The 25,322-nt window shown below is 40.5% G+C and overlaps 3 protein-coding genes across 12 annotated transcripts in view; 2 read left to right on the top strand and 1 right to left on the bottom strand.

The window, feature by feature from the left end:
• Positions 1–595: 595 nt before the first annotated feature.
• On the bottom strand, positions 596–13,604 carry ZC2HC1C (zinc finger C2HC-type containing 1C). 2 transcript variants are annotated; one of them, XM_058162375.1, is made up of 3 exons: positions 13,465–13,604; positions 6,528–7,817; positions 596–2,235 (listed from the first exon to the last, which is right to left on the bottom strand). In XM_058162375.1, exons 2-3 carry the CDS (start codon positions 7,797–7,799, stop codon positions 1,927–1,929), a joined length of 1,581 nt encoding a protein of 526 aa, XP_058018358.1. In that variant the 5' UTR covers positions 7,800–7,817; positions 13,465–13,604; the 3' UTR covers positions 596–1,926. The 2 variants fall into 2 exon arrangements, with proteins under 2 accessions (XP_058018358.1, XP_058018357.1); XM_058162374.1 differs by lacking the exon at positions 13,465–13,604 and adding an exon at positions 13,273–13,399.
• On the top strand, positions 13,358–17,269 carry ACYP1 (acylphosphatase 1). 7 transcript variants are annotated; one of them, XM_058162378.1, is made up of 3 exons: positions 13,358–13,477; positions 14,171–14,266; positions 15,309–17,269. In XM_058162378.1, exons 2-3 carry the CDS (start codon positions 14,183–14,185, stop codon positions 15,522–15,524), a joined length of 300 nt encoding a protein of 99 aa, XP_058018361.1. In that variant the 5' UTR covers positions 13,358–13,477; positions 14,171–14,182; the 3' UTR covers positions 15,525–17,269. The 7 variants fall into 7 exon arrangements, with proteins under 7 accessions (XP_058018361.1, XP_058018362.1, XP_058018364.1 ...); XM_058162379.1 differs by having other exon boundaries at positions 13,424–13,477; positions 14,166–14,266; XM_058162381.1 differs by having other exon boundaries at positions 13,474–13,615.
• Positions 17,270–17,604: 335 nt separating this feature from the next.
• The window catches only part of MLH3 (mutL homolog 3), a 24,480-nt gene continuing 16,762 nt past the window's right edge, over positions 17,605–25,322 (top strand). For 2 of the 3 annotated variants that reach the window (XR_009152622.1, XM_058162369.1), the window contains exons 1-4: positions 17,605–17,972; positions 18,674–21,931; positions 23,155–23,253; positions 24,280–24,350. Coding sequence is in view for 2 of the 3 variants with exons in the window: in XM_058162369.1 (XP_058018352.1) it covers positions 18,745–21,931; positions 23,155–23,253; positions 24,280–24,350 (3,357 nt within the window). In the remaining variant the exon portion in view is untranslated. The remainder of the gene's footprint in view (positions 17,973–18,673; positions 21,932–23,154; positions 23,254–24,279; positions 24,351–25,322) is intronic. The other variant, XM_058162370.1, reaches the window with a different exon arrangement.

Raw genomic sequence — 25,322 nt, 5'->3', positions numbered from 1 at the left:
AAAGAGTTATTAAAGTTTCCTTTCTGATGCTGGATAGAAAAATAAGAACAAGAAGTTGGTGAAAGCCAAATTTCTTGCTTAAATCCATCTGACATTTTGTTAGTGAAACAGCGTAACACAAAAACAGAGTTGGAAAGGACCTTGGAGATCAAGTTCAGCCCCCTGCTCAAGCAGGAAATCCTATACCATTGGTTGTCCAATATCTTCTTGAAAATCTCTAGTGTTGTTCCATTGATTAATTGTTGTCAGGAAAGTTCTAGGTGGTTCTCTCCTTGATTACTTTCCATCCATTGCTTCTTGTTCTACCTTCAGATAGACCTTCAGGGGCCGGTTTAGCTCTGCCTGGTAAGGCCTGTTATTAAGAACACAAAGCCTGCAATTACTGCAGGTTCGAGCCCGGCCCAAGGTTGACTCAGCCTTCCATCCTTTATAAGGTAGGTAAAATGAGGACCCAGATTGTTGGGGGGGCAATAAGTTGACTTTGTAAATATATACAAATAGAATGAGACTATTGCCCTATACATTGTAAGCCGCCCTGAGTCTTCGGAGAAGGGCGGGGTATAAATGTAAACAAAAAAAAAAAAAAAAAAGATGCTTTGGAGAACAGGTTGACTCCATTGCTTCTTTGTGGGAGTCCCTTAGATCCTGGAACTCCGCTATCATGTCACCCTTTATTCCTTCTTTTCATCAAACTAGACACACCCCAATTCCTGCAACCATTCTTCATATGCTTTAGCTTCCAACAAAATTAGCAGCATGGGCAACAATTATTTTTCACATCACATAAATACGGAATTGTAAACATTCTATTATTCAAAATGAAGCTTTCCAGTTTCCTTGAAGTTTTAAGTTAGCACCAGATCATTGAAAATTTAAGGCTCAGATAAAACTAGCAATTTAATTTTGGGGAATTGTAATCTGCTAACAGTGTGTTTTGCAAAATTGGTATTTTCCAAACAAAGCATTCATCCATATGTTTCCACTTTCAGCAAATACATTTGCCTTTGCAAGCAACTTAAGTTCTATATATTTTATTATAGACCATGTTTGTTGCCTGAAGACAGCTAATTTGCTTATAAATATAGTTATTCCATTTGTTTGCTGATTGTTCTGGTGGACCTATTCGCAGATATTTTAATCATTCACCTGTTAGCAAAGGCAGAGCTAAACAAATGCCCACTTCCAAATAACTATCCGTTTCCTTTCACTGATCTTAAAGTTGCATAGAATTGAAAATCAGGTACTACAATTATATTATAAAGAACAATCCATCCAAATTTCCCCCTTTTTTAACAGAAATTTTTATAGATTAAAGTGAGGAAGACTAATCTTATATAATGGGAAATAAAACTGACTGTAAAGCTTTTCCCAGCTAATGTAAATAGAGGTATATAATACAATAGAATAGCTCTTACTCTTCTCTAGCTATCATTCTAATATTTAAAATATGAATTTTCTAGAACATGGGTGCTTTTTGTTATGGTACTTGGCACAGAAATGGGAATCATTTATCTCTGGCAGCTCATACAAGAAATAATTGATCTCGGATGCCATCAAAGAGTCACAAGTATAGCCATGATTTGTAAGAACTTAATATTTCTTCCAATTTTTAATAGGCCTTTTTGCAGGGCCCTTCTTCTATGTTCTAAGAAACAGACAAAAATTCCACTGCAAAATATGCAAGGAATCTCAGGGAACCATTTTTACAGAATATAAAATTTCAAGATGATAAAAACAAAGCCACATTTTGTCCGTCTACCAGTAGGTGCCTTGACCTGTAGTATAAAGGGGTTAATGATCATTTAAAATTAGTGGATTTCTCATTGGTTTTATACTGAAACTGCTTCTCAATAGCATCAAATTGAGAAAAACTGCAAGAAACCAAAGTATGATTACACCAGTTGTAGATGTCATCTTGTCCATTTACTAGCAACGCTTTTTTTGATGTGGTGGTGGAGGTCTATTCTTAATGTTCTTGCACTTGGGAATATGTCTCTCAGCAACCTTAGGTGCAAACTGACGAGTACAATATGGACACAATTTGTAGTCTGGGTTTTCCATAGCTGGTGCTGGGGGAAGATCTGAGACCTTTCCCCCTTTGGAAATGATGTGCTGCACTTCACGAGCCCTGCGCAAAGTCTTGATGAAAGAGTCATGCTTCTGTCTCCAATTGCTTTGTTTAGATGTGGCATTGCTTTGCTTGGGAGTCTCAGGACTTTGGCTGGAAGTTTTTTTCTGCAGCAAGAAGGGGAAGTGGGAAAAATAATTTAAAATAATTAACGCAACTTTGTTAGCTCGTACTGTGATCATTCCTGTAGCTAATTTTTTAATGAGAATACCAATAGCATTTAAGCTTATATAGCAATAGTATAGCAATTTAGGCCTATGTAAAGCCCCATAGTGCTTTACAGCAGCAGTCACCAACCGGTGGTCCATGAGAAAATTTTGGGGGTCCGCAAAAAAATTATTTGCAGTTTTATATTGCACTAAATACTATTTATATATATTTTTTAAAATCATATTAGTGGTCCACGGGATTTAAAATTATGAATTTAGTGGTCCCTGAGGTCCAAAAGGTTGGTGACCCCTGCTTTACAGCACTCTCTGGGCGCTTTACAATGTATAAGTATTATTTACATATTGCCCCCAACAATCTGGGCCCTCTTTTTTCTCATCCCATACGATGGAAAGCTGAGTCAACCTTGAATTCTAGGTTTTGAGCAGAGTTAGCCTGCAATACTGCACTTTGTGCCACCAGGTTCTTTATAAAAGTTACATTGTCATATATAAGAGTGGGTTATTTCTAATGCCATACATTTTGAATTTTTTTAAATCAGATAACTGGGACTATAAAAATGTATGTAAAGGGCAAACTTTATTATTTTTTTTAAGTCATTTCCACTTCTTCCTTATGTCATTTCAAGCTAATCATATAACATTCTTAATCTATGCTATCATTAAAATATCGCAATACCATAATTGAATTGTGAATGAAACTTACTGCACTAGAATGTTATGAATTGGATAGATAGTGTGAAGAAGATAAATTTTGATCCTACTACATTATTTTCCTTCATCATCCTAAATGATCTGATTCAGGGGGGTGCCGCGGATATTATAGGCGTTACGGAGACCTGGTTGGGCACTGAAGGGGGTGTGCCCCTGGTCGAGATGTGCCCACCGGGTTTCCGTGCATTCCATCAGCCGAGGGCCCAGGGTAGGGGTGGAGGGGTGGCGGTTGCTATTAAAGAGAGTCTAGAGCCGAGGGAGACCACTGTACCTCAGATCGCCGGGTGTGAATCCCTCTTTGTGAGGTGGGGTCATAGATGTCAGATGGGCTTGCTGGTCGCGTACCTGGCTCCTTGCTGCGTGACAGCTGCCCTGCCCGAGCTCCTGGAGGTGCTTGCCGGGGTGGCAGTGGAGACCCCCAGACTGTTAGTCATGGGGGACTTTAACTTGCCATCTGCCGGCTCGTCATCGACGGTAGCTCGGGAGTTCTTGGCCTCCATGACGGCCTTGGACCTGACTCAAGTAGTGGATGGCCCCACTCACATCGGGGAGGCACACTGACCTGATTTTGTCTCTGGTCAGTGGTTGAGATCTGGACTTAAAGGAAATAGTCATTGAACCTTTGTCATGGTCAGATCACTCTCCTTCGCCTGGACTTTCTGACCGCTACCCAACACCGCAGGGAGACGGAACCACTACGATGGTACCGTCCCAGGCGCCTGATGGACCCAGAGAGGTTTCGGACGGAGCTTGGGCCACTTCCTGAGGGTCTGGCTCACGGCACGGCAGAGGAACTAGCTGCAGCCTGGGAACGGGCTGCGGCTGGGGCTTTAGACCGTGTCGTGCCTTTGCGGCCTCTGACCCGGCGCAGATCCCAACCGGCTCCTTGGTTCTCCGAGGAGCTGAGGGGGATGAAACGCCGGAGAAGACGCCTAGAGAGTTCCTGGAGGTCCAGCCGCTCAGAGGTTGATCGGACACTAGTTAGATCCTATACTAGGACCTACCTAGTGGCACTGAGGAAGCGAGGCGTTCCTCGCCTCCTCCCTCATTGCGCCGGCAGATAACCGCCCAGCTGCCCTGTTCGGGTGACCCGCTCCTCCTTCACCAGGGGAGCGGGATGACCCGCTGCAGGGACGTGCTGAGGAGTTTAACGTTATCTATACGATAAAATCGCTCAGCTTAGGGACGGTCTGGACCAAAATTGTGGCGATTCAGACGGGTATCGGAGGGCGGTCTTGGTGATGTTGTTTGGGATGAGTTTGACCCTGTGACTCCCGAGGACATGGACAGGTTGCTGGGTAGATTGAATGCCACCACGTGTTTACTGGACCCGTGCCCCTCCTGGCTGGTGCTGGCCACTCAGGAGGTGACACGAGGCTGGCTCCAGGGGCTTACGAGTGCTTCCTTGTTGGAGGGAGTCTTTCCGGCCGCCTTGAAAGAGGCGGTGGTGAGGGCCCCCCTCACGAAGCCTTCCTGACCCGCTGTTTTAGGTAACTATCGTCCGGTCTCCAACCCGCCCGCGAAGGTTGTAGAGAGTATGGTGGCATATCAGTTTCCCCTGCACCTGGAGGAAACTGTCTATCTGGACCTGCTCCAGTCCGGCTTCCGACCCGGTTACAGCACTGAGACGGCTTTGGTCGCGTTGGTGGATGATCTCTGGAGGGCCAGGGATAGGGGTTATTCCTCTGCCCTGGTCCTATTAGACCTCTCAGCGGCTTTTGATACCATCGACCATGGTATCCTGCTGCGCCGGTTGGAGGGATTGGGAGTGGGAGGGACCGCTTATCGGTGGTTCTCCTCCTATCTCTCCGACCGTCGCAGACGGTGTTGACGGGCAGAGGTCGACCCCGGCGCCTCACTTGTGGGTGCCGCAGGGCCGATTCTCTCGCCTTCTGTTCAACATCTATATGAAGCCGCTGGGTGAGATCATCAGTGGCTTCGTGTGAGGTACCAGCTGTACGCTGATGACACCCAGCTGTACTTTTCCACACCGGCCACCCCAATGAAGCTATCAAGTGCTGTCCCGGTGTTTGGAAGCCGACGGGTCTGGATGGGGAGAAACAGGCTCAAGCTCAATCCTCCAAGACGGAGTGGCTGTGGATGCCGGCATCCCGCACAGTCAGCTGAGTCCGCGCTGACTGTCGGGAGCGAGTCATTGGCCCCGATGGAGAGGGTGCGCAATCTGGGCGTTCTCCTGGATGCACGGCTGTCTTTTGAAGATCATTTGACGGCCGTCTCCAGGAGAGCTTTCCACCAGGTTCGCCTGGTGCGCCAGTTGCGCCCCTTTCTAGACCGGGATGCCTTGTGCACAGTCACTCACGCCTCTGTGACGTCTCGTCTGGACTACTGCAATGCTCTCTACATGGGGCTCCCCTTGAAGGGCATCCGGAGGCTGCAGTTGGTCCAGAATGCAGCGGCGCGGGTGATAGAGGGAGCCCCTCGTGGCTCCCGAGTGACACCTATCCTGCGCAGGCTGCACTGGCTACCTGTGGCCTTCCGGGTGCGCTTCAAGGTGTTGGTGAACGTCTTTAAAGCGCTCCATGGCATAGGGCCGGGTTACTTACGGGACCGCCTGCTGCTACCGAATACCTCTCACCGACCGTGCGCCTCACAGAGAGGGACTCCTTGGGGTGCCGTCGGCGCGACAGTGTCGTCTGGCGACACCCAGGGAAGGGCCTTCTCTGTGGGGCTCCGCCCTCTGGAACAAACTCCCCAGGACTTCGTCAACTTCCGGACCTCCAGACCTTTCGCATGAGCTCAAAACTCACTTATTTATTTGCGCTGGACTGGGTTAGTTTTTTATGGGTTTTTTAATGGGTTTTATTGATGGGTTTTTAATGGGTTTTTTAATGGGTTTTATTATTTGCTAAATTTTAATTGCGGCCAAATTGAATAAGTTTTTTAGTGGTATTTTAATAGTATTTATTTTGTAATAGGACTGTTTATTTTATCTGGCTGTAAACCGCCCTGAGTCCTTCGGGAGAAGGGCGGTATAAAAATTTAAATAATAAATAAATAAATAAAATATAAATGATTTCTTCATTTTGTGGTTTTCCCTAAAACCAACTGTCATTCTGTCTTGTTGCAGTGACTTTTGAGCATTCATTACAGATTCTGTAATGTAACAATTTTAACTATTTGTTTTCACATTCTCATAGCCTCCTAGTTCACAAATAATAAAGGTTAAAAAAAGTTAAAACTTGTTCTAATATCTTAAATAAACATTAATGAAAATTTTGCCTTAGTTTTTGGCGTCTTCTGAACATCATTTTCAGCAGTCATCATATGTATTACTGCATTTAAATGATGGAAATTAAAAACTAATTATGGACCATCAAGTGATATTAAGAAAGAGGTCTGTTTTAAACAAAGGTCAGAAGAAAAAGACCGAACTGTAGCTTAGCTAGATGTTGCTAAACAAGTTAAGGCTGGAAAACACAAGAGTTAGAAAATACATTAAGATCCCCCATATAAACAAAAGAAGTAGAATACATTTAATAAATTAGTATGTACATCACCTGTGAAATATATGAGCCCTTCAAGAGATGATATGTCTCCAATTCAGTGCCCTTTGCTCTAGCCTTGCTTGAATCAAACACTTTTCTCTTGGATCCATGATTTTTTCTGCAAATATTCATATGTTTCTCCAACCTGGAGCAGTAAAGTCTCCGTCCACAAACATTACATTCTCCCCAATCTTCTATATCATTCTGGACCTCTATATATGATGGTTCTGCTGCCACTGATTCTGCATGACCTACTGGGGTTCCTATTGGAGAATAAGACTGCTTGTGTACAGATGCTGGTTCTAGATTGTGAGTGGAAGAAATATTGGAGAAGTTATCTTTAATTTTATTGTTGCTAGCTATCAATCGTTGCTTTTTTAGCCTTTCCATATAAAGTGTCTGTGGAAGCAGGGCAGTCCCAAATGAAGCTATCACAGTCTCCGGAACAAACATTTTTTTATCATCATCTTTATCACATTGTGCAGTAGATTTGGAATCTTGAGAAATAGCTGTCATTTTTTTCTCAGGCATCCATAATCCTCCTTGGTCTCTTCTTGCTTCTACTTTAGTCTGCTGTCTTTTCCACTGGATTTTACGGAGCTCTTCTTCCGTTTTCCTTAGTTTCTCCCTAAGGAGAGCCTCCTTTCGCTGGATTTCCTCCTCCAAACTTCGTCCAGCAGCCTCCAGTTTTTGAATATAGCCTGACTCTGCTCTTTGTGAATGAGAAGTTGTTCTATTAGATTGTTGTACAGAAAAAGGAGAGTGCACCCCTATAGGCTGAGCCTTCACCGCATGTGACACTTTTGTTTTCTCTGAGCTAATCCCACAGGAAGGAATCTCTGTTGCTGGTACATTTCCAACTTGCCAAGAACTTGGTATGGGACCATTCCCAGATTTTGGGTGAAAAACTGGCTTAAGTGGATATGCTCTGTCAACACCTTCTCTACGCTTCATTCTCCAGTGGGAAGGCACAGTGCTGGCCTGACCCTTAAAACACCAGTTATGGGGGCCAGCAGAATAAAAGCCTGCTTTATCTAAGCCCAACTGACTATTTTCTGCAGGCTGAGTACAGGAAGAACTCCGCTCTTTGAGAACATGAAGATCTTTCAATTTCTTATCTTTACAGCACACAAGTTGTTGCTGGATATTATTCCTCAGATGTTCTAACTGGGACTGTTCTTTAAGAACTTCAGGATGACATCTTTCCTGGCTTGTTACAGGAAGACTGGAATTGGATGCTATTGGATCCATATGCGAACACACAGCCAGCTGCAATTGAGCCATTCAGCATTTCCACTAAATCTGAGGAAATGCAACAAATTATACACATGCTATAATTCCTACTCTCATTCTAGAATTCTATTCCTTTATTATGATTGAGAAAATATGATCTGACTGAAAGTAACCTAAATGAATGTTGACCTCCAACAAAATCAATGTAGGATTTCAGCCATGATCAATAAAAAGAAGTGTGCAAATGAAATAATGTATTTTAGCAGTACTGCAGTGTTTCTAATATACAGTAACTCCCAATATCTGCATGTAGAAACCATAAAAACCAACCACATCCATACCTATCTTATTCTGGATAATTATTAGATTGCTTAAACGCTAACCCTGTGTGTATCATTAGTCTACCCGTGCTGATCCACTTTTTCAAAAGGCAACTGGACTTTTTAAAAATTTCCTTGAAGGAAAAACAAAGAAACTCTAGTTGCCTTTTGAAAAAATACCTTTGGGACAACTATGACCCGGATATAGAATCTCCACAGATTCTGAGAATCTCCACAGATCTACCAGTGCTGAATTCATGCTGCTGCACCTATGTGGTTGGGACAATGTGAAGATAATACTATTAGTGTACCATCTTCCCTTACAAAGTCAGCATATTGTCCCCAACAATCTGGGTCCTCATTTTACCAACTTCAGAAGGATGGAAGGCTGAGTCAACCTTGAGCGGATGAGGACTAAAGCCCTGGCAGTCAGCAGAATTAGCCTGCTATACTGCATTCTGACTACTATGCCACCATGGCTCTTAATCTGAAAATGGGAAGTCTTTCTATTATGTAAATCATGAAGAGAACATTACCTACTCAATTTCAAACTGATGGTTAGTATAAACCAGCAGGAAGGAAGACCAGTTAAAATGACTGAGAATTATAGTCCAATGGTTTCCTGAGTGTACTTGGAGAATTTTTCTGCTTTGTCTGTCAGCTATAATGCTGATAGACTGGATAATCTGCAGAATATAGAAATAGTTTTAGTGGTTAGGATGACTAACCCTTGAGGAGACAAATGACCCTTAGGGTTACTATGGAGCTGAGAAAAATGAAGTGCATAGGAAAAACAAGAACTGGAAGATAAGTATCTTACATTGAGATCAGACTGAGGTTCTTTATAAGATCACCTGCAAGACACTGGAAGAAACAAAGTTGCTCACTTTCCTGTTTCCATGGGTCAAAAAAAAAATCAATATGGTGGTCACAATGGTGTGAGTGAAGCTCCATCTATTTCTTAAGTGTGGAATGGATACAATGCTTATAAAATGAACTGATTTAATAATACTATTATGGTTGCATTATGACATTTTTTACCACACCCTGCAGAATCTTCATTTGCCTTCACTGCATTTCCAAATAATAAGTCAACTTTTATATTCTGTACTCTGCAACATCTTCTTTGCCAAGATTTTGCAGTAAAGGGTACAAGATTTCACATAATTTTTTGCATACGGTCAGATCTCTCTCTACTTGGAATACTGGGTATATCATAAGACTATAATCCTAACAATTTTTTCTCTGATTTTGTATTTTAAATTTGTAGATCTCTAGAATGTGAACAGGTTGAACAGACGTAGGCCTAACATCTGATTATCTGACCCTTGCCCTACCTGGTTTATTAAATCAACTACAACTGGGCTCATATTTAAGCAATGCTTCTTTGTAAATGGGATATTTACAAATGGGATATTTAAATCGCTCAGCTCCGGGATAGCTTGGACCAAGATTGCGATGATCCGGATGAGATGACTGAGGCGCGTCTTGTTGATACCGTTTGGGATGAGTTCGATTCTGTGACTCCCGAGGACGTGGACAGGCTGCTGGGGAGGCTGCATGCCACTACATGTTTACTGGACCCGTGCCCCTCCTGGCTGGTGCTGGCCACTCAGGAGGTGACACGAGGCTGGCTCCAGGGGATTATAAATGCTTCTTTGATGGAGGGGATCTTCCCCGCCGCCTTGAAAGAGGCGGTGGTGAGACCCCTCCTCAAGAAGCCTTCCCTGGACCCAGCTATTTTGGGTAATTACCGTCCAGTCTCCAACCTTCGCTTTATCGCGAAGGTTGTAGAGAGTGTGGTGGCGTGGCAGTTTCCTCAGTACCTGGAGGAAGCTGTCTATCTAGACCCGTTCCAGTCCGGTTTCCGGCCCGGGCATAGCACGGAGACAGCTTTGGTCGCGTTGGTGGATGACCTCTGGAGGGCCAGGGACAGGGGTTGCTCCTCTGCCTTGGTCCTGTTAGATCTCTCATCGGCTTTTGATACCATCGACCATGGTATCTTGCTGCGCCGGTTGGAGGGGTTGGGAGTGGGAGGCACCGTTTATCGGTGGTTCTCCTCCTACCTCTCTGACCGGTCGCAGACGGTGTTGACAGGAGGGCAGAGATCGACCGCGAGGCACCTCACTTGTGGGATGCTGCAGGGGTCGATTCTCTCGCCTCTCCTGTTCAACATCTATATGAAGCCGTTGGGCGAGGTCATCAGTGGCTTTGGGGTGAGCTATCATCTGTACGCTGATGATACTCAGCTGTACTTTTCCACCCCAGGCCACCCCAGCGAAGCTGTCGAAGTGCTGTCCCGTTGTCTGGAGGCCGTACGGGTCTGGATGGGGAGAAACAGACTCAGACTCAATCCATCCAAGATGGAGTGGCTGTGGATGCCGGCATCTCGGTACAGTCAGCTGCAACCGCAGCTGACTGTTGAAAGCAGTCATTGGCCCCGACGGAAGGGGTGCGCAACTTGGGCATTCTCCTGGATGGACGGCTGTCGTTTGAAGACCATGTGGCGGCCGTCTCCAGGAGAGCTTTTTACCAGGTCCGCCTGGTTCGCCAGTTGCGCCCCTTTCTGGACCGGGATGCCTTATGCACGGTCACTCATGCTCTCGTCACTTCTCGCCTGGATTATTGCAATGCTCTCTACATGGGGCTACCCCTGAAGTGCACTCGGAGACTTCAGCTAGTCCAGAATGCAGCTGCGCGGGTGATTGAGGGAGCACCACGTTGCTCCCGGGTAACACCACTCCTGCGCAGTCTGCACTGGCTACCTGTGGTCTTTCGGGTGCGCTTCAAGGTTTTGGTTACCACCTTTAAAGCGCTCCATGGCTTAGGGCCCGGGTACTTACGGGACCGCCTGCTGTTACCCTATGCCTCCCATCGACCCGTACGCTCCCACAGAGAGGGTCTCCTCAGGGTGCCGTCCGCCAAGCAATGCTGGCTGGCGCCCCCCAGGGGAAGGGCCTTCTCTGTTGGAGCACCTACTCTCTGGAACGACCTTCCCCCCCGGTTTGCGCCAAATATCTGACCTTCGGACCTTTCGCCGGGAATTAAAAACTCACTTATTCATTCAAGCGGGACTGGACTGATTTTTTAGACTTTTTAAATTTCTAAATTTTAATTTTAAATTTTTAAATCTTCTGTAATTTTATATGGGGTATTTTAGGTTCGTCAATTTGACGGTTTTAATTCGGCCACCATTGAATAAGTATTTTAAATTGATTTTTAACTTTGTATATTTATTGCTTTTTATCTTGGCTGTACACCGCCCTGAGTCCTTCGGGAGAAGGGCGGTATAAAAGTTTAATAAATAAATAAATAAATAAATAAATAAATAAATTTGTTGCCTAAAGACGGCAGATATACGGTCTCAGTTACAAAAAACTCCATTGATTATGGATGCTTTTGCAATTATAGACCAATAACAAACTCACACAATGCATTTCAATTCATCTGGCAGGGATGTAATGCAAACGTTACTTTAGTAAACCAAGCTAAAAAATAAACATGTGTATGAAGACTGGCTAGATTTCAATAGTTGTGTATCCTAAACAAAGGTATCTTTCTAGATTGTCTGGTAAGAATGGGTTTTGGGGTCAGATTTGTGAACTGAAGTTTAGCCTGTTTTGATGGGGTTCCACCTGAGGTAAAATAATAGGTTCACAGTCTGAGGGTATTGTTTAATTGGCTGCCATTGGACTTAAGATTGTGAGAATTACATCTGCGCAGATAGATGCAATTCTTTCTAATAAATTAGCAACAATTATCCATACCTTCACTACAGTATATGTCATCTGGGTTACTGGTTACTGTAATGTGTTAAATGGACCTAACCTTGAAAAATATCCAGAAATTGCAATTGGTATAAAAGGAGACAGTCAGACAAGAAATCAATGCAAAATTCAAGGAATAATATGTATACTGAAAAATATTCATTAACTTCCAGATGTTTATTGATGTGATTTAAATTGATAGATGTTGATATTAAGTTTTCAAAGTCCTAACAGTGTGTGGGATCTGACATATATATCTGGCCTTTCCTATTACAAATATGTCCAAACCTGCAAATCATCAATATCTGCAAAAGAGGGTCTTCTCAAGATATACTTGGAACACTTGTACTATGTTTTTCTCAATCTATAAAATGTATTCCCTTAGGAATTATGTTTCCCATTTTCCCAACTTAAAGTCAATAAACACAACAGAGAAATTGCTTTAAGACAGCAAAGACAGAAAGATAATGGAATAAGCATAAGAGAAAACATTTCCTTATTTGTCTCTTTTTCATCCTCCATCATAGCATTTCCTTACTTCTACAATAAATAAGTTGTATATATTAAAATTTACCCACCCTAAAGCTGGGGGAAGTCTGTAGATATCAGCCATATACAGAGTACTTGTTCTTTACAGCTATCCTATAAATTCATTACTGTACTGTACTTTTATGCCCAATCTAAACAAGTCAAGGCAATCAAACCTAGCCTGTAAAGCAGAAATAACTTATCTTTGTGTGGTTACACTAGGAACCTGAAGAAAAAAAAAAGACCTTTTCGTAACTCTAAAACAGTCTATAGAGTAGACAGTTTTCTTTCCTAATGCCTATCTCTGTAGGTAAACTACCCTTCCAGTTGAATTTCAGTCCATTGGCTCCTCTAGATTTCTTGGTAACAATTTTAAATGGTTTGCCATTCCTTTTCTCTAGGTTCTTCAAAGAAAACCCAGAAAGTCCAGCTGCCTCTTGAAAAAAGTACCTTTGGAATCTTTTCTCTAGTTTTTTTTTTTTTTTAACTTTCTGGTCTAGACCAGGGATCTCCAACCTTGGCAACTTTAAGACTTGTGGACTTCAACTCCCAGAGTTCCTCAGCCAGCAAAGCTTCTGGTTGTCTCCCCTCTACAAATCCGACACAGTTTAGCGTTCCAGCATCAACGGGATAACCCGAGGAATGTTACTGCTTCTGAATGCTTTTGCTGTTAAGAGTTCACTTCTATAAGGAAAGAGGACTGAAGGGAATGCCTCCTCCTCACCCACCCCCCAAAAAAGGCGGCCGCTACCAGTTTACACACACAGCATTTAAACTAGCGCTCCTCTCCATTAATGATTTCATACTGTAATGGGACCCGAACTGCCGGTTCGAAATTTGACAACACTCAGGGAAGAGGAAAACCGACGGAGGCACTGTCGCTGCTACGACTTGAATTCAAGCACCTACCAAAGTAGCCTGCCCGCCGGCTCCAGACACACAACCGCCGCGTCCGCGAACCTGCCTGTTTTCTCTTAACAGCGCCACCAAGACCTTCAAGGCGGCGGTTTAGTGCCGTTGCGTAGCAACCGCAGCGCGCGCCCGCGACATCCGATTCTACCTCAGCGGCTTCCGGTGGACGAGAGACCTTAGGAACCCTACCGGCATTATTTTCGTAATGATGTGTTGTTAGTTATATATATAGTCCAAGCTGCCGGCCGTTTGTAGCCATAAAACGCAGCGCCGCTCGACTTATCAGTCGTTTAATTAATTCCACTTCGGTTCCGCCGTACCGAACCCTGTCTCGACGGAGGTGGGCTCGTCGTTAGCGGCCGTTGGTGCGCCGCTCGCGCCCGCTCGGTTCTAGGGGGAGGGTCTCTCTCTTGACAGCCATCTGCGAAGCTGGCTGAGAAACCTTCGTGTTGCCCGGGTGAAACCTTACCCGGCAAGTCTCAGGCGCTTCTGTCTTCTATATCAGGGGTCTCCAACCTTGGCAACTTTAAGCCTGGCGGACTTCAACTCCCAGAACCCCCCAGCCAGCAAAGCTGGCTGGGGGAATTCTGGGAGTTGAAGTCCACCAGGCTTAAAGTTGCCAAGGTTGGAGACCCCTGTTCTATATCCAACGGGATGGAAATAAGGGAGGGGCCTGTCGGAGCGATGCCATGAGCCTTGCCCTCCCAACTTCCCCTGCAGGACGTAGGGGAGGGGAAGCGAGAGTCAGGTTAACTTAGTTATATTCTGCGTAGGCACCGGGAAGCGGATCGCTTCCACCATGCAGTCTTCGGAGGCTGCTCGAGGGACGGTCTCCCTGCGGGTATGGCACCTGCCTCTCTTTTTCTGCCTGATTGCTATTTTGTTTTCAGTACAGGCACCCCCGACCATGGCTGAGGGAAGCGGCCTCGCTTCGGTGGACTATGAGGTGTTTGGGAAGGTGCAAGGGGTATTTTTCCGCAAACATACCCAGGTGAGTGGGCTCAGTCAGTCTGCAATTCCCCCGAGGTAATAAATTGTATGGTACTGGCAATTTTTGGTCACTTTCGCCCCATTTCTCTTCTGCACCTGGTTCCAAACTAGTGAACATTCTGGAGGTGGTTAGTAAATTAGAAGGTTCTACTTCCATAAATATTAGTCCATTTTTATCTAGTTCTTTGTTGATTTTTGATGTTTTAATTTTAATGCTGACTGTTATCATTTTATATTGTGTTTTTATGTTGTAAGCTACCAAGAGTCGCTTGACAGTGAAATGGGTGGCATATAAATATAATAAATACATATAATTGTGAGAACTTTGGAGGCTTTGCTTAGGCAGCTGGATACAGTTTGTCCTTGATTTATGACCACAATTGGGACCAGAATGTCTGTTATTAAGCAAAGTGAGTTAAATGAGTTGTATCCCAATTTTACAAATTTTTTAACAATGTTATTAAGTGAATCATTGCAATTGTTAAATGAATCATGTGCTTGTTAACTGAATCTGGCTTCTTCTATTGACTTTGGTTGTCAGTAGCTGGCAGGGAAAATCTAAATGGTGATCACATGATCCCAGGATGCTGCAACAATCAAATACATGCCGGTTGCCAAGCACACAAATTTTGACCAAGTGACTATGGGGATCGTGCAATGGTCATCACTGCAAGAACTAGTCATAAATATCATTCTAAATTGCGACATCGCTAAATAAATGGGTTATAAATTGAGGACTACCTGTAGTCCTATCCTGAATTAAGTCATATTATTGAAGTCAGAAGAATAGACACATGTAATTTGCCTTTATTATTGTAAGATGCAATTGTCTTTTATATTAGCTCTTTTTAACAACAAATAATACATTTCCAATTAGTCTTGGTTTATCTTTGGATGGCATAGCAGTAGTTTGGATTATACAGTAATTTAGTGGGGTTATAATAATTCTCTACAGAGGAATTCTAAAGTTTTTTATATAATTCATATTAATCATATTTGTGTATGTGTGATTTTTTAAACATTTGCATGTATGTTATTTTTAGGCACAAGGAAAAAAGTTGGGTCTAGTTGGCTGGGTCCAAAATACTAATTATGGCACTGTGCAAGGACAAATCCAAGGCCCTCTTGTCAAAGTCCGACAACTTCAGGAATGGCTTCAGAAAACTGGAAGTCCCAAATCTCACATCGACAGAGCTGAATTCCACAATGAAAAGAAAATTGCTCATTTAGAGCATAGTGACTTTTGTATAATCAAATAAGAGATTTAGGAATAGAAAGCACTGGATTTATAAAGTCAACCATAGACTTGTTAGAAGAAAGTCATTCATTTAGTTTTCATTTTCTTGCAATTGGTTAAATGCATTCTTTCTGTTGTAATTATTTATTATATGAAGCTTCTATTAAATGTTTTAAGATAAACATTTCCTGAATTGAGTGATGTCCCAATATTTTGACTGTTAATAAAGACACGTTTGCTGCATCATATCCACAGCTATGTATAAAAATGAAATGCACATATTGAAAGATTGCAAGTATATAGAATATAAATTACAGAATTTCATTGCAAACTTATTAATTTTTTGTTTTAGAGTTTTTGAAGTTTCATAAATTGTATATGGGAGGTAACTATACACTAAGAAAAGAAACTCTTAAATAAGTATAATGACTTTTTCTGATCAAGACTTACACTATACTATGCAAAGTATAAAAATATTTTTTATTGTTCTGCATTTCAGTATAATCTAGTTACAACTATGCTAGAACTATGGAGATATACAGATGGGAACATAATAGCCATATTGGGGGGTGGGTTGTCAGGGCTATGGTGTTCATACAACTCCTGTGGACCAATTAAAGACTGATTTTTTTAAACTAATACTTCACTATACACAAGCAAAAGTATAATCCCAAAGGTGCTTTTTCAGGAGGCAACCGGGCTTTTGTTTTTTCTTTTGAAAACAAAAGAACATCTTCAAACGTTGTCATGCAAGAAGCGTCTTCAGCTCTGACAGGATTTATATTCATATAACATAACATCAGAGTTGGAAGGGACCTTGGAGGCCTTCTAGTCCAACCCCCTGCCCAGGCAGGAAACCCTACACCATCTCAGTCAGATGGTTATCCAACATTTTCTTAAAAATTTCCAGTGTTGGAGCATTCACAACTTCTGCAGGCAAGTCGTTCCACTGATTAATTGTTCTAACTGTCAGGAAATTTCTCCTTAGTTCTAAGTTGCTTCTTTCCTTGATCAGTTTCCACCCATTGCTTCTTGTTCTACCCTCAAGTGCCTCAAGTGCTTCAATTCCTTCCATTCCCCACTATCCTGTCAGAGCTGAAGAAGCTTCTTGGATAAGAAGTGCAACATCTTCAAAAAAAACCAAAAAACTAGAAAGTCCAGTTGGCTCCTGAAAAAGCACCTTTGGGACAACCATGATCTGGATGACTGAGAATCTCTACAGATAAGCAAAAAGTATTTAATCTGGACTGCTGGATATTGAATCTAAAATGAAATAAATATCTAAATGTAGTACAACCCTCAGTTTTATTAAATTAATTACATCATTCCCAATTAATATTCAAATATTGTCTTAGTGCACATATGCCTTGGAATATAAGAGTTCATCAAGTCAGAGCTGCACAGCCACAGCCTTAAATGTGTTTCTAAGTTCTCAACTTGTTCAGCTGCTGTTTATATCATGTTTCAGCAATAATATTCCTTTTAGCTCCTCCGCAACCTGAAATACTGTTTTGCTACAAGGTGTTTTTCTGTACTTTATCTTTGTTGGTAAGAAATAAATATGTGAAAAAATTGACAATCATTTTAAGAATAATTAGACCCTTTTTTGGCACGCATTTTATGTGACTGCCATATATTTTTGAATGTATAATTTTTATTTCTCCTACCTAAATGTAATGATTTATATTTCACCTCTTGAAAGACAACTTTGAAAGAGTGCTGTGTATCAAAATGGTAAAAATTCATTAAAAATTTCCAGTGCTTCAACGATCGTCTAATTGTACATTTACAATGTGCACGGTTGTTATAGTTCAAACGTTAAGCCGAAAATATGTATCCACCTACATTTAAACTCGAACTTTTTCTGTGCTACTTGTCCCATTGCTCAAGATTTTTTAATTCTGCAGCTGTTTAATTGCGGAAAGATTCTTCAGGAATAGTTGATTATAGGAGATCTAGCGCTGATCAGAAGCAAGTTCGGATTTATATTATACAGTAATTTGGAGGAGCGAACAGAAAACTTGATCCGTCTTGTAAATAAAGATCACAAAAATACCACAACTCCCAGAATGCATTGCAATATTTCGGTGTACGCTGGGAACTGAAGTTCTCATATGAGGCATTTTGAGAAGGCCCTATTTCTTTCTCAGCACCGACCTGCTTTCAGGTGATTGACAATAAAGCTAACTGAAGGGGTGGAAAATGAGAGTTGAGTCGGGTCCCACTGAGGTGATTTTGTCCGGCGGGAAAAACCACACGGAAGAGAAACGGGGCTGTTCTGGTTACGCCTGGGATGAAAGAAAGGAGATAGATCCTGTAATTACTTCAACGGAGAGGCGGTGGGAAGAAAACGGAATTAACGACAGATCTCCAGAAACTGTTTGATGTGGACGGCGCTACCTCCTCCCTCTTTCTCGCATGTCGTCAGTCATCTTGAAGCCCAAAGTTCCTCCTTAAATCCGGCAGAAAGGTGGGACTTCTTCCGATTTCATTATTGTCCATTGCTAAAATAGTCTCAGTAGTGCAGCATTATCGAAATGTGCATTGCAAGGTCCTTTTACTTATTTTACATCTTACTTTCCACTTGTCGAATATTCCAACCAATTGGTGTATGTAGAAGGGATTTAGCATATTTTAATCTTCACAACAATCCTGTGAGAGCGCTTAGGTCAATGTGTGACAGGCTAAATTTCAATACAAATAGAAGCCAAAAATGAGAGCCAACTAACTTGTAAATATAATACGTTATCACAGCAAAAATTGCAATTGCATTAATCAAAGAACAGCAAGTTACCTCATAATAGTCATTTTCCTAATATTTTCCATGTTATAGTTTAGAAATAAATTGTCCAGTTTCTCCTCTACTCAGCTGATCAGTTATTCATGGGAACTGAGAATTAGGATTTGACTGAAAAAAGTCATTTTAGGTGGCGAGCACAGGGAAAAGCAATTTTAACATCACGGCTAATAGTTCCTGCATGCAATTTTAAATAAAAGCAGTCTTAACTAAACATATCTAGATTGAACTTAAATGAAAGAAAAAAAGTCTAAATTGAACTGGATTTTGTTAAATAAAATACAAAATGAGCATGCACTCTGGAAAATATTAAGGGATTTGTAAAATATCTGGCTAAAAAATTAAAAGATATTTGGATTCTGTTTTTTTAACAGGACATTTACAGAAAAGGCAGGTGGCAATGCATAACCAATAGATCCAGACTTCAACAATCTTTTCTCTCACAATGATCAAATGCTTGCCTGAAGAAGTACAAACCAGTTTACGCTCTGGAGTGGCCATTAACTCAGTCGGACATTGTGTTGAGGAGCTTATCCTTAATAGCGTAGATGCAAAAGCTACATGTATTGCTATTAGAGTGGATTTGGAAACCTTTAAGATCCAGGTGGTAGACAATGGCTGTGGGATGGAAAGAGAAGACCTCAATAAAGTAGGCAATAGATACTTTACTAGTAAATGTTATTCATTGGAAGACTTAGAAAATTTGAAGTTTTATGGCTTCCGTGGAGAGGCTTTGGCAAGTATTGCAAGTATGGCCAGTATATTGGAAATATCATCCAGGACAACTAGGATACCAAAAACCTTCTTGAAACTGTTTCACAATGGAAAAGGTCTTGAAGTCTCAGAAGCAGAACTGAATAGGCCAAGTCTTGGAACAACAGTGACTGTATACAATTTATACCATCAGTTTCCTGTGAGGAGAAAGTGCATGGATTTCACACTGGAATTTGAGAGACTGAGGCATAAAGTAGAAGCTCTTTCACTTGTTCATCCATCTGTCTCTTTTTCTTTACGGAATGAAGCTTCCTGTTCAATGGTGCTTCAGCTACCCAAAACAAAAGATATGCGCACACGTTTTTCTCAGATTTATGGTCTAGGTAAATCTCAGAAATTACGGGAAATAAACTATAGGTCTGGAGGATTTGAAATAATGGGCTTTATCAGTTCAGAAGGACATTACAATAAGAATATTCAGTTTTTGTATGTAAATAATAGATTGATATTAAAAACAAAATTGCATAAGCTTATTGATTTTCTATTGAGGAAACAGAGTGTTATATGTAAAACAAAAACTGGATCTTTGCTCTCAAGTCCTGTCCACTATCGTTCTGGCTCAGAACTCCATGGTATGTTTATTATCAATGTGAAATGTCAGCATGATGAATATGATATATGTTTGGAACCTGCAAAAACTTTAATAGAATTTCGCAGATGGAATGTTCTCCTAACCTGCCTTGAAGAAGGAGTAAAGGCATTTTTAAAGCAAGAACATCTATTTATTGAGTTGTATAGTGAAGCTACTACAGACTTTAATGAAAGTAATGATTTTTGTTTGGGTAACACAATAGCTTTACAGTCTTCCCTCCCCAAAGAGAAGGATATTCAGGAGAGCTTTAAGTCAGCTTGTGATAATATTGTAGAATCTTATGAAACGTTTAATCTGCAGTCAAAATCTGTCAGAAGGAAAGTAAGTCTGACAAAGAAGGTAGCAGATAATATACAACCTATTAACAATGTGAAAGAAGTAGGTGTTTACTCAGATGTAGCTGGTTTTGAAACTGTTCATGAATTGAGAAGTAGTAAAGATAGGTATCTTCTGCCCAATAAAAATGATACTATTTCTGATTTTCTAAAATCCAATAAATTCCCTGAAGAGTCAGAACTACACATTGATGTTATGAGTTCCAAAAGCCCAGAAGAACTTGGCATCCAAGACAAGATTTCAGAAACAGACCAGCATTCTGATACTTTGCTTTGTACTGAGAACCATGGGAAGAAAGATGCAAATAGTCAACAAGAAGATGCAGGAATCCAGGAAAGAAGCCCTTTAGATACTGTGGGATGTACTGAAATTGAAAAACATATTGATGAATTTAAAAGTAAATATATTTTTGGACATAGCATGATGGGAAAATGCAAGTTGGAAAAAAAGAGCAGAGAATCCTTTATTGAGTTAAATATTGCTAGAGGATTGATGATAGAACAAGATTCTTTGGGTTCTGAAAACATTACAGCATATTTACCTCAAAATCAACCATCATATAAAACAACAGAATCTAGTAATTTATTAAACAGACAGGCTAAACTGGGTCCAGTAAGTGCCAAGGATATCTTTGAAAAACAGCTAGAATTTTCAGAGCAGATTCCAAGTTCTCTAGAATATATGACAAAAACCAATATCATACATACAGGAAATACAAAGGAATGGCTTAAGAAAAAGAGTACATCAGCCTCACTTCCTGCAGATAGTACAGTGCATTCTGTAATACCGCAAGTGAAAGGATATATACCTGTGGTGCCTGCAGATTCAGTTAATCATCTAGATGATATAAACAGCAGTAGGCAAATAGATGACATTTCTATTAGGGTTCAATATTGTGATTCAACAAAATTAAGTTGCCATTCAAAACTGGGATCACTAGATAGGTTCAGAAAATATTATGGGAATTTAAAAAGGAATGCATCAATAAAAGATACAGAAATAAGAAATAGTGATGAAGCACCAGTCTGTTCCAGATCTGTGGCTGGTGATAGAACAGATCTACAGAATATTTGTGAAACGCCTACAAAAGTATATATTGAGTCTAATAATAATGACTGTAATTGCTTCATTCCCTTAGAAAAGTCTCAACATTCCCCAGAAGAAAATCTGGCAATCAAAAAAGCTTTTAGTACAAATACCATTACAGAATATTCTCAAAAAGTAAGAAAATCTCTATCTGGATCTAATTGCACAAGGACACTCGCCTCTAAAGTGTCAAGAATGAAAGAATATGATAAGGATGTTATAAGTACGCAACCCATAGAGAAATCTTCAGTTCAAACTGAAGTGTGTTCAGACCCCAAAGATAAAAGTATAAAGCATCTCACATCTAGAAGTACTCATTTGCAAAGTACCCATAAAAAATCTCAATTTTGTCTTTCCATAAGAGAGGAAGAGGAAGAAAGTAATTGTTTTGCTTCAGCCTCTGATAAACAAGGTAATTCCATGGGAACGTTGAGTGCAAGAGCAGATGTGGAAGGAACTGTCAGTCATTGTTTCATTGACTCTGATGGAGAATACACAATCTCCCAAGACAGACACTCAGTTCTGTGTAACAAAGTGGATACTGACAGTTCTTGTGAAGACACAAGCATTATGGGTGAATTTACAAAGCAAACTGTGAAATGTAATGAGTTTCAAAGTGGAAACGTGCCTGGAAATATGGAAAAGAACACAGATGATTCAAGTGTGAATGAGAAACCAAAATTAAGTCCCTCTGAGTGGTTTTATAAGTTTGATGCGTCATTGGGCAGAATGGTATTCATCAACAAAATGAGTGGGCTGAGTTCCTATAGAGCTCCTCATGAAGAAACTTCGGTAGCTTGTACTCAGGATCTAAGCACAATAGCTGTAAATGTCATAGAGAATGGTAAGTACATGGTGTACGACTGTTTCATTGCATTATGGAGAGAATGGCTGTATCAGGAGTTAAATCTTAATAATTCAGAGTAATATTTCTCCAATACACTGTGAGAGATTATGGAAAGGCTAGGAAAGGAACAGAGGAAAGAGCAGACATAAACAATTAAATTAGGAGACAGCAGATAAGTCAGTTGATAGCTTATTTTATAAATGGCCGATTAGCCTAGGACTAGGTGAAAAATAAGAGAAGCATTGAAGAAGAAATCATATGTAGTGTGTCATTTATACTTTTATTTTTACTAGTCTTGTGATATATTATTAATGGATTTTCAGATTTATTTAGTAGTAATTTTAAATGTACTATGAATGTTTTAATAATTTCTTATATTGTCTAAGCTACTGAGAGCTGGCAGATTGCAGTGGAATAGATGTGCAAATCAATCAATCAATCAATCAATCAATGAGACTACATCATATTTAATTCAATATAAATGAGGGTGAAGAATTCCTCTTATTGCCTTTTTAATCTTGCTCATCTCTATGTCACTTAACATATATACCGGTATATATATTCTCAACTTACCACAATGGAACCCCAAATTTCTCATACTAAGCAGAACAGTTAAGTGAGTCTTGCCCAATTTTTACAACCTTCCTTGCCACCACCGTTATGTGAATCACTGCAATTGTTAAGTTAGTCACACAGTTGTTAAGTGAATCTGGCTTCCCCATTGGCTTTGCTTATCCAAAGGTCACAAAAGGTCATCACATGACCATGGAGCACCACAGCTATCATAAATACATGCTAGTTGCAAAGTGTCCGAATTTTGATCACATGATCATGAGGCAACGGTCATAAATGTGAAAGATGATCGTAAGTCACTTTTTTCAGTGCCGTTGTAACTTTGAACAGTTACTAAATGAATTATTGTAAGTTGAGGACTACCTGTATATGGGTAGAAATGTTAAATGGATTTATAAAATTCTTGTAAATTTGATTGCCCAATTAGCAATGAAGACAATGATTTCCTCTTGAATCATGTGGCTTCATTCTGTACTTAAGAATTGTTTAAAACAATAAGCTTCCAGCAAATTGATTTGTCATTTCTTCTTCAATCACAGTACAGATTACTTTATCAAAAATTATGATTGGGGATTGTAATAACATGCAGAAGCATATACAAGGGTAATTATAAGAGTACATATCGAAGTAACCTATTAAATATTTAGGGTTTCAGTGCAGGTGCCATCCCTTTCGAAGTGAAGTTATTGTGCCCTTCCTTCCAAAAGCACAGAAAGAGAGGAGTTTGGAAAGTCAGGATTACAGAGGTAGGCCAAGTTTACCAGGGCATAAAATACTAATTCTAAGACTGTCCCAACAGAAACTTGGTGCAATTTGAGCTCTATTAACAGTTAAATGTGTTTGAATCACCTGATATGTAGAACTGGAAATAGCTTTTCTAAATTCAAAGTCACCTGCAGTATTGTATCTGTAGAGATTCTCAGTCATCCAGGTCATGTTTGTCCCAAAGGTGTTTTCCCAGGAGGCAATTGGACTTTCTTGTTTTTTCTTTGATCTGGATGACTGAGAAACTCTACAGACTTTTAGCTATGCAATTTGGGATGAACACCCTTCAAATGGTGTGGGAAGATGGATTTCCAGAAAAACTGCAGACTACAGGAACCATTAGCACTACTCAGGTGACCCTGAGGACACAAATAAACCTCCAAGTGCATCAACGGCTCTCTAAAAGGACGCAAATGACCAGCTGTCTGCAAGGAATATATATCCTTCATTCCATAGCATCCTGTGAGAGCTGAAAAGGCTTCTTGGATGAGAAGTGAAATGTCTTCAAAGAAAAAACAAGAAAGTCCAGTTGTCTCCTGAAAAAGCACCTTTGGGACTGCAGTATTGTGGATAATGTGAAATGTTCAGTTCTAAGTAAACAGTGTCAGTGGTTTGAAAAAGAATGATCCAGTCTGCTTTAATTGTTTTGTTCTAGAAACAGGTTAAATTTTTAGCTCTTTATCAGTGACAAAATATTAAACAGTTTTTCTGCTACTTTATTAGTATGTTTCCAGTTGAAATAGAGGAAGCAGTGATTGCTAACATTTTTTAATAACAGAGTACATGTATTGTATACTAAAATGTACACTAGATTGGAAGATTCAGAATGTATTTAGTACAAAATGTAAGGTTTTTGTAAAAATATATATATGTCATATTGTACTAGATCCCTGAGAGCAGACATAATTTTTTCTTGGATACACCGACTTTTCACTTGGAATTTATACAGACACACACAAACACACGCTTCTTATAATTTCAAGATTGCATGTTATCTTTTCCCTTAGCTGCACAAGAAGAATCTCTTCAGGGCCTACTTTCAGAGTGGGACAATCCTGTGTTTGCTCAATGTCCAGAGGTAGGTAGTATTATGTAGCATATATTTATTTGTTATTTGTTTATTTGTTTATTTAAATTTATTGGCAAACATGAAGTATTTATTTATTAATTATTGTATTTAATTTATTGATGACCCATCTTACCACAAAGTAACACTGGGTAGCTTACAGTATTAAAAGGACAAAACTATACAAAACCTAACACAATACAAATAAAATGCTATAAAAATATAAATATTCAACACTAACTAAAAGATAGGGAGGAAGTAGGATGAGTCTGGGGGAGTAAGTGAGATCTGCTATTAATCTATCAATCAATCTAAAATTCTGTAAGGCTACGCACATATTGTAGAGATATAACTTCCTGGCTGAATTTGGCTGAGTTAAAAAAAAAGGTCTGCATTTAAATGGGAGACCAACAAGAGATCCTAGTGCTATAGGCTCAACTGGGAATTCAAGGGGAAAAAATATCCTGGAAGAATGCAGTGGCAAAGCATTTTCATATCATTGGCAAGTAAATTGTGATTTTTGAGAAGGAATGGTGAACTGAAGATGACTCTATGAAAGTGAAGCCAATGACTGTGGCAAAGACCAAGGAACCATTGACTCTCCAGATTGTGCATGACTATGACTTAGAGGGATTTAATTATATAATAATAATAACAACAGAGTTGGAAGGGACCTTGGAGATCTTCTAGTCCAACCCCCTGCCCAGGCAGGAAACCCTACACCATTTCAGACAAATGGCTATCCAACATTTTCTTAAAAATTTCCAGTGTTGGAGCATTTGCAACTTCTGCAGGCAAGTCGTTCCACTTATTAATTGTTCTGTCAGGAAATTTCTCCTTAGTTCTAGGTTGCTTCTCTCCTTGATTAGTTTCTACCCATTGCTTCTTGTTCTACCCTCAGATGCTTTGGAGAATAGTTTGACTCCCTCTTCTTTGTGGCAGCTCCTGAGATATTGGAACACTGCTATCATGTCTCCCCTAGTC

This window comes from Ahaetulla prasina, chromosome 1 (assembly GCF_028640845.1).
Source record: "Ahaetulla prasina isolate Xishuangbanna chromosome 1, ASM2864084v1, whole genome shotgun sequence".
NCBI classification, from domain to species: domain Eukaryota; kingdom Metazoa; phylum Chordata; class Lepidosauria; order Squamata; family Colubridae; genus Ahaetulla; species Ahaetulla prasina.
Note: the sequence above shows the minus strand (reverse complement) of the source record. Positions and strands in the feature narration are given on the sequence as shown.

What these genes read in the sequence shown, in the direction of transcription:
- ZC2HC1C (XM_058162375.1), bottom strand. Translation starts at nt 7,799, where the DNA reads ATGGCTCAATTGCAGCTGGCTGTGTGTTCGCATATGGATCCAATAGCA. An exon ending in AGGGCTCATATATTTCACAG is followed by an intron (nt 2,236 to 6,527) that starts GTGATGTACATA and finishes TTCTTGCTGCAG; the next exon opens with AAAAAAACTTCCAGCCAAAG.
- ACYP1 (XM_058162377.1), top strand. Translation starts at nt 14,075, where the DNA reads ATGCAGTCTTCGGAGGCTGCTCGAGGGACGGTCTCCCTGCGGGTATGG. An exon ending in TTTTCCGCAAACATACCCAG is followed by an intron (nt 14,267 to 15,308) that starts GTGAGTGGGCTC and finishes TGTTATTTTTAG; the next exon opens with GCACAAGGAAAAAAGTTGGG.